This window comes from Piliocolobus tephrosceles, chromosome 9, assembly GCF_002776525.5.
Source record: "Piliocolobus tephrosceles isolate RC106 chromosome 9, ASM277652v3, whole genome shotgun sequence".
Classification (NCBI taxonomy): Eukaryota; Metazoa; Chordata; class Mammalia; order Primates; family Cercopithecidae; genus Piliocolobus; species Piliocolobus tephrosceles.
This window is the reverse complement of record NC_045442.1, coordinates 59,240,722-59,253,101: the sequence shown is the minus strand read 5'-3', so window position 1 is coordinate 59,253,101 and position 12,380 is coordinate 59,240,722. Positions and strand designations below refer to the sequence as shown.

The window sequence follows — 12,380 nt, the reverse complement described above, 5'->3', positions numbered from 1 at the left end:
TCTTGATCTCCTGACCTCATGATCCGCCCACCTTGGCCTCCCAAAGTGCTGGGATTACAGGCATGAGCCACTGCACCCGAATCCTATGGAGTCTTAAGTACCAGTCTGAAAGTCTTGAGATTTCAATTTTGTTTTTTTAATACAAAAAATATTCATTTTTAAAGCTATTGTTTATGTAGAAAAAATAGATATTTATACCTTCCTGCCTGATTGGATTGTGGAGATTATCTGATAGAGCTCCTTTATACACAATTCAAAGTGAATACTTTGGTTAAAATGTAGATAAAATGCTAAATAAATGTTATTCTTTCATTGCGTTTGATTTTTTCCCTAAAACAGTGACAAACTTTTACCTCTTAAAGTAGAAAACTGCCTTGAATTGTTAAAATAGTTTTAACCACATTTTAAAAATTCTTCATTTGCACAATTTTTGTCTTTTTCTCCTCCCTAAAGCCTACCTGTGAGTTTTATTTTACAACTGCTTTTTGAAAATTACTTTCTATTTTTAAAATACATTTCATATCTTGGCGTCTGTGCTTTGGTTTTGTAGTATCATTGCTGGCATCTGTATTCTTGATTAATACCCTTGTTTTTCAGGATGTACTTGCAGTAAATATATTTGCTTTTTAATTCTTGGTTAGCAGTTGAAACGGTGAGTTTCAGAATGTTAAAAAGGTAATTTTGTCTTAAGTGAATAAAGTAAATTATTGTAACAGAATCTTATAAATTAGGGATCCCAAGCTGATTTCTAAACATTTCTACCGAGTAAAGAAATTATACCAAATATTTGATTAGCTCATTCTATTTAATTTTTGTTTTTGTTTTGTATCATGGATTAGGTACTAGAACCACAGAATGTCGATCCTTCTATGGTTCAAATGACCTTTCTAGATGATGTTGTTCACTCTTTGTTAAAAGGTGAAAATATTGGCATTACATCACGACGCAGGTCTCGTGCCAATCAAAACGTCAACGCTGTTCACGTATGTATGTTATTAGGGATGGATTTCTGTAAAATATTTTTCCTTAGGCTAGTAGAAACCAGGTAGTAAACAATTACTGTTAATTGGTTATTTTTAGAGCCATTATACACGTGCTCAAGCAAATAGTCCCAGACCAGCAATGAACTCCCAAGCTGCTGTACCAAAACAGAATACGCACCAGCAACAGCAACAAAGAAGTATCCGTCCAAATAAGAGGAAGGGCTCAGATAGCAGTATACCAGATGAAGAGAAGTCTAAGGAGGAAAAATATGATTATATATCACGAGGCGGTAGGACCCACTTTTTTTTTTTTAAGGGAATGAAAACGAAACAAAAATACATTTTAAAATACGCTTATTTAGTATGAAAAATGATTGTTCTTTCTTTAATCCTACAGAAAATCCTAAAGGTAAAAACAAACACTTGATGAATAAAAGAAGGAAACCTGAGGAGGATGAAAAGAAACTAAATATGAAAAGACTTCGAACTGACAATGTTTCAGACTTTTCTGAGAGCAGCGACTCAGAAAATTCGAATAAGAGAATAATAGATAATTCATCAGAACAGAAGTCAGAAAATGAATTGAAAAATAAAAATACTTCAAAAATAAATGGAGAAGAAGGAAAAACCCATAATAATGAGAAGGCAGGAGAAGAGACCCTAAAAGATAGCCAGCCTCCCTGGGATCAAATACAGGAAGATAAAAAACATGAAGAAGCAGAGAAGCGGAAGTCTGTTGACACTCAGCTTCAAGAAGATATGATTATCCATTCGTCAGAACAGTCCACAGTTTCTGATCATAATTCTAATGATTTACTTCCTCAGGAATGCAGTATGGAAAAAACACATACCATGGAATTACTACCAAAGGAGAAGTTTGTATCCAGACCACCCACACCAAAATGTGTTATTGATATTACAAATGACACTAATTTAGAAAAGGTGGCTCAGGAAAACTCAAGTACCTTTGGCCTTCAGACACTTCAGAAAATGGATCCTAATGTTAGTGATTCAAAACACTCTATTGCAAATGCAAAATTCTTGGAAACAGCAAAACAAGATTCTGACCAGAGCTGGGTCAGTGATGTAGTTAAAGTGGATCTTACCCAATCAAGTGTTACAAATGCTTCTTCAGGAAATGATCACTTGAACACGGAAAAAGAGAAGTATGTCTCTTACATTTCTCCTTTAAGTGCAGTTTCTGTCGTGGAAGATAAGCTGCATAAGCGAAGTCCACCTCCAGAGACTATAAAATCTAAACTTAATACTTCAGTAGATACTCACAAGATAAAATCCAGTCCGTCGCCTGAAATTGTTAAACCCAAAATAACTCATTCTCCTGATTCTGTAAAGTCTAAGACCACTTATGTGAACAGCCAAGCTACAGGTGAAAGAAGACTGGCAAATAAGATAGAACATGAGCTGTCAAGATGCAGTTTTCATCCAATTCCTACTCGAAGCAGTACATTAGAAACTACAAAGAGTCCTCTTATCATTGATAAAAATGAGCATTTTACAGTTTACAGAGATCCTGCACTTATTGGGTCAGAAACAGGAGCTAATCATATTTCACCTTTCCTAAGCCAGCATCCTTTTCCTCTTCACTCCTCATCTCATAGAACCTGTTTAAATCCAGGTACCCATCATCCTGCCTTAACTCCTGCACCCCATTTACTAGCCGGATCATCTAGTCAAACTCCATTACCTGCCATTAACACTCATCCTCTGACTAGTGGTCCACACCATGCTGTTCATCACCCTCATTTACTTCCCACTGTGTTACCTGGAGTGCCTACTGCCTCCTTACTTGGTGGCCACCCACGACTAGAGAGTGCTCATGCCAGCAGCTTGAGCCACTTAGCACTAGCACACCAGCAACAACAACAGTTGTTACAGCACCAGTCACCTCATCTTCTTGGACAAGCCCATCCTTCTGCTTCATATAATCAGCTTGGACTTTATCCAATTATTTGGCAGTATCCAAATGGAACACATGCATACTCAGGACTCGGTTTGCCTTCTTCTAAGTGGGTTCACCCAGAAAATGCAGTTAATGCTGAAGCTTCATTAAGGAGGGTAAGTTACACTGTAGTTTGCCACATATCAATATAAATGAACATGTACAGGTGCTTTTTCAATATTTCATCTATTTTTTAGGTCATTTCCTATTATAAAATATATTAGAACTTTTCGGTTGTTTTTCCATAGGCTTAGTAACCTCAAAAATGGGAGCTGAAACCTCAGAAAAGCCTGTTTATAAAAAGAGTTAGTTTAAGGAAGTAAAACTTTATAGATTGTAATATTTATTATACATATAAATTTTGGGTATATTTTCTTTTTTTCTTTTTTTTTTTTTTTTGAGATGGAGTCTCACTCTGTCACTTAGGCTAAAATGCAGTGACATGATCTCGGGTCACTGCAACCTCTGCCTCCTGGGTTCAAGCGATTCTCCTGCCTCAGCCTCCTGAGTGAGTAGCTGGGATTACAGGGGCCTGCCACTATGCCTGGCAAATTTTTGTATTTTTAGTAGAGACGGGATTTTACCATGTTGGGCAGGCTGGTCTTCAACTCCTGACTTTGTGATCCACCTGTCTCGGCCTCCCAAAGTGCTGAGATTACAGGTGTGAGCCACCGCGCCCAGCTGATTTTTGGTATAAAAATTATACCAAATTATACATAATTATAATTATACAATAATTATGTGATAATTATATATAATACAAATTATACATAATTATTTTGCTCAGCCAAATTCCTAGAAATGAAATTTCTAAAATTTATATAAAATTTTAAGGTTTTTGATATATGTTATCAAATTATTCTTAAAAACAAATTGTTATATTCTCCAGATGTGTATTTGTATATTAATGGTATAGTACAGTGTTTGACTGTTTAACCCCCTTGTTCCCTTAAGGGTGTTCAAGGTTGCAGATTCCCAGTATTTGAGGGTAAAGCTGCAGCTGAGATTTTGTCTGCCTAACACAGTATTGCTGAAGGTGGTGGTATAAGGCTCTTGTTCATTCATAAGCTATGTGGTTTCTATAGCAATTTCATTTTTACACTAAAAAATGGTTGTTGAGAGCAATACCTGCCCCGGTATAAAAAATGGAAAAATTGATATCACTTTTAAACTCCCAGAAGACAGCCTTGTCCTTTGTACATCCTAGGATGCTCATCAAGTATCCCCCAGAATCTCTTTTTTTTTTTTTTTTTTTTTTTGAGACAGAGTCTCGCTCTGTCACCCGGGCTGGAGTGCAGTGGCCAGATCTCAGCTCACTGCAAGCTCCGCCCCCTGGGTTTACGCCATTCTGCTGCCTCAGCCTCCCGAGTAGCTGGGACTACAGGCGCCCGCCACCATGCCCGGCTAGTTTTTTTTGTATTTTTTAGTAGAGATGGGGTTTCACCGTATTAGCCAGGATGGTCTCGATCTCCTGACCTCGTGATCCGCCCGTCTCGGCCTCCCAAAGTGCTGGGATTACAGGCTTGAGCCACCGTGCCCGGCTCAGAATCCCTTTTTAATACCTTGTTTGTTTTTGTGGTTAAAAAACACACACGTACATAACATTAAATGTGCCATCTTAAACATTTTTAAATATACAGTTCAGTAGTGTTAAGTATGTTCACATTGTTGTGCAGCAGGTCTCTAGGACTTTTTCATCTTGTAAAACTGAAACTATAACCATTAAACACTAATTCCCCTTCCCTGCCAGCCCTTGGCAACCGCCTTTCTTCTGTTTCTGTGGTTTTCATGACTTCAGATACTTTCTATGAGTAGAATCATAGAATATTTATCATTTTGTTACTGGCTTATTTAGCTTACTACAATATTCTTGAGATTCATCCATGTTGCAACATGTGACAGGATTTTCTTCTTATTTAAGGCTGTATAATATTCCACTGTATGTATGTGCCCTATTTTCTTTCTCCATTCATCTGTCTGTGGACATTTGCGTTGCTTTCACCTCTTAGCCGTGGTGAATAATGCTACAGTGAACATGGGTGTTTATGTTGTTTTTTTGTGGGGTTTTTTTTGAGACGGGGTCTCGCTCTGTCACCCAAGCTCTAGAGTAGAGTGGCGCGATCTTGGCTCACTGCAACCTCTGCCTCACATGGGTGTTTTTAACACCTTAACGTCATCTTTTTTGACAGCTTTCTAAAGTAAAGTGAGATCCCAGTTGGGGGTGGTGATTTAGAAGGCAGTGTTAGTGACTTTCTCTTTTACTCAGGGATAATATTTTTTACATATAACATTAGTGATGCCAATAGATAAAAGCATGCTGTTCGTCATGCCAAAGTTTGTGAAAGGAGTGATTATGTTTTGGGTAGACAGTGGCCATGAGTCTTCTTATCATTCCCAAGTTGTGATGGATACACTTTTTTTTTTTTTTAGATGGAGTCTCACTCTGTTGTGAGGCTGGAGTACAGTGATGCAATCTCGGCTCACTGCAACCTCCGCCTCCTGGGTTCAAGTGATTCTCCTGCCTCAGCCTCCCAAGTAGCTGGGACTACAGGTTTGCAACACCACACCTGGCTAATTTTTTGTATTTGTAGTAGAGACAAGGTTTCACCATGCTGGCCAGGCTGGTCTCAAACTCCTGACCTCAGGTGATCTTCCTGCCTCGGCCTCTCAAAGTGCTGGGATTACAGGCATGAGCCATCAAGCCCAACCATGTGATGAATTAATTTTGATGATAAGAGGCACCAAGTGATTGATGCTGCATCTTGCATAAGGTCTACCAGTTTTGAAAGATGTGTCCTGTGGTTTATTCCTGTTGCAAACATGGACTCCTTTTGGCTCTACTTTCATATGACCTTTGGCCTTTAATGAAGTCTCACCAGTGATCCCCACAGTTTATTCTGCACCAGCATCACCACATTTGAGGTTGACAAGATCTCAGTTCCAGAATTATGCTGCCATTGATCACAAGCTTCCCATTACCATTTTGGAGGGTGCTGTTGATCTTGCGGTAGATGGGAGTCCTACTAGAACCTGTATGTTGCATAGTCAAATTCAGTGAAGAATCACTAATCACTATATTATCCTCTTTACCAGAATAGAAAGCAGGCCTGGTGGCCCAAGTGCCCTACTGCACTCACATTATTTATTCAAGGTTTCTGTTTTTATTGTTGCACTCACATTTTTATTCTGATCCTTCACTCTCATGTCATTAAGGTAGCTGCAGCTGCACAAAGATAAGCTAGCTAGAGGAACCCAGGGGAGCCAAGAGCTGGCTAAAGATTTGTGTCTTTTTCCTTAATATCCAAACTCTGGAAAACGGATTTAAGTAACTTAAAAATGGCTTGGAAAGGAGCAGTACTCAGTGTGTGTCACATATATATGGACTTAGACTATGACTGTCTAGCCTCCGTGTTTATAAGTACATAAAATATTTATAGAGGTTGCTGTCACCTTATATTCAGTTACGAGACAGGCAGCATATTGATGTAAAAAATTAACTTTATTAGACCTCTATACCTCCAATGTTAATGGTCCAACCTTGTTTATAGCTTAGAGTGAAATGGGGAGTGCATTTGGGTTTTGAAATGTAATTATCTGCCACTTGTCAGTAAATTGTTACATTGGAAAAGTTAATTATTTTTGTTGACAAAAATTGACAAATTAATTTGGTTATAATTTCTACTTCTGGTGAAATGTGTTTTAGGAATATTCTGTTTTTACTGTTAGCAATATATATTCTTTTGCTGTTAGAATCTTAGGAAATCATATAAGCTAGGTTCTGTATATGGCATTTATAGTAAATTAAAGGCACTGATTTCAAGATCTGTTTTTAGTAAGATGACAATAAGTTATTCTTTAATACTGATTATGATATGGAAAAATCTGTATAATTATGTTATTATTTGACTATTTCTCATAAGATGTATTTAGAAAAAGTTACAAGTTTCCCAAATAAACTGCTATTTGAATGAACTCATAAGCCACCAAGATCATACCCAGTCCTACTGTGACACGGTGTTTAGCTTTTTCTAGTAACTGAAATCTAGGTTTTTTGTTTTGTTTTGTTTTGTTTTTAATAGAATTCTCCCAGTCCTTGGCTACATCAGCCCACCCCTGTGACCTCAGCAGATGGTATTGGATTACTTAGTCACATTCCTGTCAGACCTTCCAGTGCAGAGCCTCATCGGCCTCTTAAAATTACAGCCCATTCCAGTCCACCACTGACAAAAACTTTAGTAGATCATCATAAGGAGTAAGTTCACCAATGCTTAAAAATTATAAATACCTTGTTCATAATTTTTCTTAATTAACCTTTTAAACAGTTAATTTTAAGTTAACACATATCTTAAGATTAGGCTTGTTCTGTTTTGATATTTCTTCAAATTTGTTATAATATTAGAGTACATGCAAAGATGTCTTTTACTTTCATAATAGAATGATACTGCATAAAAGCTATCTTTGTATTTTGCAAGAAAAAGTGGTTACAGAAAAATTTGTGTGTTTTCTTTACAGAGAATTAGAAAGGAAAGCTTTTATGGAACCATTACGGTCTGTTGCATCCACATCAGCAAAAAATGACCTGGATCTAAATAGGTCACAGACTGGAAAAGATTGTCACTTACATAGGCATTTTGTGGATCCAGTATTAAATCAATTACAGAGACCACCCCAGGAGACTGGAGAGAGATTAAACAAATACAAAGAGGAACACCGTCGAATTCTTCAAGAAAGTATTGATGTTGCTCCTTTTACAACTAAAATCAAGGGACTTGAGAGTGAGAGAGAGAATTATTCCAGAGTGGCGTCATCATCGTCCAGTCCTAAAAGTCATGTCATCAAACAAGATATGGATGTAGAACGCTCAGTATCAGATCTTTATAAAATGAAGCACTCAGTGCCTCAGAGTTTACCCCAAAGTAACTATTTCACTACATTGTCTAATAGTGTGGTCAATGAACCACCAAGATCATACCCATCCAAAGAAATTTCAAATATTTATGGTGATAAACAGAGTAATGCCCTTGCGGCGGCAGCAGCTAATCCTCAAACTCTGACTTCATTTATAACATCTCTTTCAAAGCCTCCACCTTTGATTAAACACCAACCAGAAAGTGAAGGTTTAGTAGGCAAGATACCAGAACATCTTCCGCATCAGATTGCATCTCACTCGGTAACAACCTTCAGAAGTGACTGTAGGAGTCCTACCCATTTGACAGTTTCTTCTACAAATACACTCCGCAGTATGCCTGCATTACATAGAGCACCAGTATTTCACCCACCAATCCATCACAGCCTAGAAAGAAAGGAAGGCAGCTATAGTAGCCTTTCCCCTCCAACTTTAACTCCTGTGATGCCAGTAAATGCTGGTGGTAAAATTCAAGAGTCACAGAAGCCTCCAACTCTAATACCTGAGCCAAAAGACTCTCAGGCAAATTTTAAGAGTTCTTCAGAACAGAGTTTGACAGAGATGTGGAGACCTAATAATAACCTCAGCAAAGAGAAAACCGAATGGCATGTGGAGAAAAGCAGCGGAAAGTTACAGGCTGCTATGGCATCTGTCATTGTGCGTCCGTCCTCTAGTACAAAAACTGATAGTGTGCCAGCAGTGCACTTAGCTTCTAAAGATCGAGTTAGTGAAAGATCTTCAGCTGGGACACATAAAACAGATTGCCTCAAACCAGCAGAAGCCGGAGAAACTGGAAGAATCATTTTGCCAAATGTGAATTCAGACAGTGTTCACACAAAATCTGAAAAAAACTTTCAGGCTGTCTCACAGGGCAGTGTTCCCAGTTCAGTCATGTCTGTAAATACAATGTGTAATACCAAAACGGATGTAATCACATCTGCTGCCGATACTACCAGTGTTTCCAACTGGGGTGGTTCAGAAGCAATTTCTTCTTTATCAAATACCATTTTGGCCTCTACATCATCAGAATGTACATCTTCAAAAAGTGTCAGTCAGCCAGTGGCTCAGAAACAAGAATGCAAGGTCAGCACCACAGCACCAGTTACGTTAGCCAGTAGTAAGACAGGAAGTGTTGTTCAACCCAGTTCTGGGTTCTCAGGCACAACTGATTTTATCCATTTAAAAAAGCACAAGGCAGCATTGGCTGCAGCTCAGTATAAAAGTAGTAATGTCAGTGAGACTGAACCTAATGCTATAAAAAGTCAGACACTTTCAGCCTCCCTTCCTCTTGATAGCACTGTAATCTGTAGTACAATTAACAAAGCAAACTCTGTAGGAAATGGGCAAGCTTCCCAGACAAGTCAACCAAACTACCATACTAAACTGAAAAAGGCCTGGCTCACCAGACATTCAGAAGAAGATAAAAATACGAATAAAATGGAAAATTCAGGGAATTCTGTATCAGAAATTATTAAGCCATGTTCTGTCAACTTAATAGCCTCTACATCTAGTGATATACAAAATAGTGTAGATAGTAAGATCATAGTTGATAAATATGTAAAAGATGATAAAGTCAATAGGAGAAAAGCCAAAAGAACTTATGAATCTGGCTCTGAAAGTGGAGACTCAGATGAAAGTGAAAGCAAGTCAGAGCAAAGGACTAAAAGACAACCTAAGCCAACTTACAAAAAGAAGCAAAATGATTTGCAGAAGAGAAAAGGTGAAATAGAAGAAGATTTGAAACCCAATGGAGTTCTCAGCAGGAGTGCCAAAGAAAAAAGTAAACTGAAGTTGCAAAGCAACAGTAATAGTAAGTCAGTTACTTTGTTTTATCTCAGGTAAAATGGGCTGAATGTTTTAGCTGAATTAGTGTGTTTCTTTAAAGATCAGTGAGCTTAAAGGCATCCTTTGTCTTCATTTGCATGCCTTAGCTTTATGTATATGCTCATTGATTTCGTTTCTACATTTCACAAACATTTCCCCTTTAAGAGGAAATGAGAGAACACTTATTCCTCCATTTTTAAAAGACTTGTAGAAGTATATGTTTTACCTGATAGTCATTGTAGGTAATTTGCATAACTCAGCGTGGAATTTAGTAGTTACTCGTATTTTGGCCATTTTTAAGAATTGTCAAAATGCAGTTATGGCTGTCACACCAAAAGTGGATTCGTAGTATCAGCTAAGATACCAAGATGTAGTCAGGAAAGAAATTCTACTCATATACACATATTTTGAGGCACATTTCTAGAAGACAATTACACTTGTCCCTGGGTATACCTGTGGGGGATTGGTTTCAGGACCTCCCCCCACCCCCCCCACAGATACCAAAATTCACAGAGGTGCACATCCCTTATATAAAATAGCATAGTACAGTCATGTGCTATATAACAACTTTTCAGTCAGTGACAGAATGCACAGCTGGGCACAGTGGCTCACTCCTGTAATCCCATCACTTTGGAAAGCTGAGGCGGGAGGATCACTTGAGCTGGGGTGGTTGAAGCTGCAGTGAGCCATGACTGCACCACTGCACTCCAGCCTGGGCAACAGAACAAGACCATGTCTCAAAAAATAAACAACAAATGATGGAATGTATATATGAGTGGTATCATGAGATTGTAAGACTATGTTTTTATTATACCTTTTTCTTTGTTTAGATACGTAAATACTTTGTGTTACAATTATCTATAGTATAAAGTACAGTAAATACTGTACAGCTTTGTAAGCTGGGTTTGTGTAAGTACGTTCTATGAAGTTCCCACAATGAGGAAATTGCCTAATAGTGTATGACTATATTTGCATGAAACCTACATACATCCTCCCATATACTTTAAATCATCTCTGGATTCCTTATAATGCCTAACACAATCCTTACACATCACTTCATTCATACAGGATTGAACATAGTACTCTGCACATGGCAAATTAAAGTTTTGCTTTTTTGGAACTTTGTAGAATATTTTTTTCTCTTGAGTATTTTTGATCCATGGTAGGTTGAACCCATGGGTTTGGAACCCACAGTTAATGGAGGGCCAATTTTACTTCAGAGTAATATGAATGTGGACTATATTTCACTCTTATCTGGTGACAAAATGGGAAGCTTATGGAAATTATTATCTATTTAATGCTGCTCATTCAAACAGTCCTTAATGGGTAAAAATTAAAGGGAGGCTTGTGGTTTTGTGTATTCATTTCGATGTTAAAGAATTGCCAAATTAATAGCTTCAAAACTGATTATATATCCTTTGTGGCAACAGCTAGACAAACTAAGGGATACTTAACAGTAATATTCACTATAAAGTGTTTCTATATCGTTTTACTCTAGTAGTAGTTTTTCTCAGTTTGCTTATTTCTTTTTAGGTGTGTTGCACAATGCAGAAAGCACTTAGTTTCACTATGTCCGTGTGTTCATCCACATACAATATATGAAATATCTGTGACAATGTGGACACTCAAGAAGTACTTTCAAAAGCACTTGGATGCTTGAAGGCTCCCATTTGTGCTTTTTAACTGAATGAGGTTTTTCCACATGCCTGTGTGGAAACCAGAGGCAAAGTGAAGGAGAGGAAAACAGGAGGATGGAGTCATAGAAAAGGACAGTCAGAAAGTGAAAGAACAAAGGACAAACTCAACTAGAGCCAGAGACTGACAGACTGAAATGCAAGCATAGTCAGAAGACAGAGAGGGGGATTAACATCGAAGGATACCTGCCATTTACTTGAATATTGGATTATATACAGAGTTGCTTTTTCTTATGTGTTTCCCTTACTCTCCCTCACTGCCCCCATGAATTCATAATAGGCTTAGTGTGAGCAATTTAATTGTTTCTCTTCTGTTTTATATGACATTTCCTTTGGTGTTGGGTGTTCAGATACTTGAGTAAAACTTAAAAAGCAAAAACAAAAAAACCAGATAGGTACCTTCCAGGTTTTAATGCCTAGAAAACTCTCGTGAAGTTACATTTGTAAAATTAAGTCTTAGTGAAATACGCATTCTCTTTCCATCTTGAGACAGATATACATATTCACAAGTAAGTTCGAAGAAAAGGACCAGAATGAGTGCCTATTTTCTCCCCAGGTTGTAATGTTTAGTCAAATCTCGCCTGCTTGGTAACCAGCATGTAGCTTTAGAGAGGCTGTTTTATGACCCATTTGTTCACCAAGTCCAAAGTCATATTAAGTCAGTATTAGATGTCATCTGTTAATTGTGGACAGAGTTGACTTGTTTTTCTTCTAGGCTACCTAGAAAAGTTTGGGTTTTTTTTTTCTTAAATATTTTTTAGAGACAGTCTCCCTATATTGCCCAGGTTGGAGTGCAGTGGCTATTCACAGGTGTAACCATAGTGCACAGCAGCCTCCAACTCCTGGTCTCAGGCAATCCTCCTGCCTCAGTCTCCTGAGCACAGAAAAGTTCTTTAAGTTGGTAGTTTTCATAAGTCAGGGAACTTCTAAATATGAATGGATTATCTACTTCATAGATTAAATAATGTCCATTCTCTTTCTAATGTTTAGTAGAATTGTCATCAGTCATGGTC

The 12,380-nt window shown here is 37.8% G+C and overlaps 1 protein-coding gene across 6 annotated transcripts in view; it reads left to right on the top strand.

Moving 5' to 3' along the window:
* JMJD1C (jumonji domain containing 1C) overlaps window positions 1–12,380 on the top strand; it is a 367,699-nt gene that overhangs the window by 318,132 nt on the left and 37,187 nt on the right. For 4 of the 6 annotated variants that reach the window (XM_023205123.2, XM_023205122.3, XM_031936177.1 and 1 more), the window contains 5 exons: window positions 840–983; window positions 1,081–1,273; window positions 1,381–3,059; window positions 7,023–7,195; window positions 7,456–9,659. In XM_023205123.2, the coding sequence (XP_023060891.1) occupies window positions 840–983; window positions 1,081–1,273; window positions 1,381–3,059; window positions 7,023–7,195; window positions 7,456–9,659 (4,393 nt within the window). Of the gene's footprint in view, window positions 1–839; window positions 988–1,080; window positions 1,274–1,380; window positions 3,060–7,022; window positions 7,196–7,455; window positions 9,660–12,380 lie in introns of all 6 variants that reach the window. The other 2 variants (XM_023205127.2, XM_023205126.3) reach the window with 2 other exon arrangements.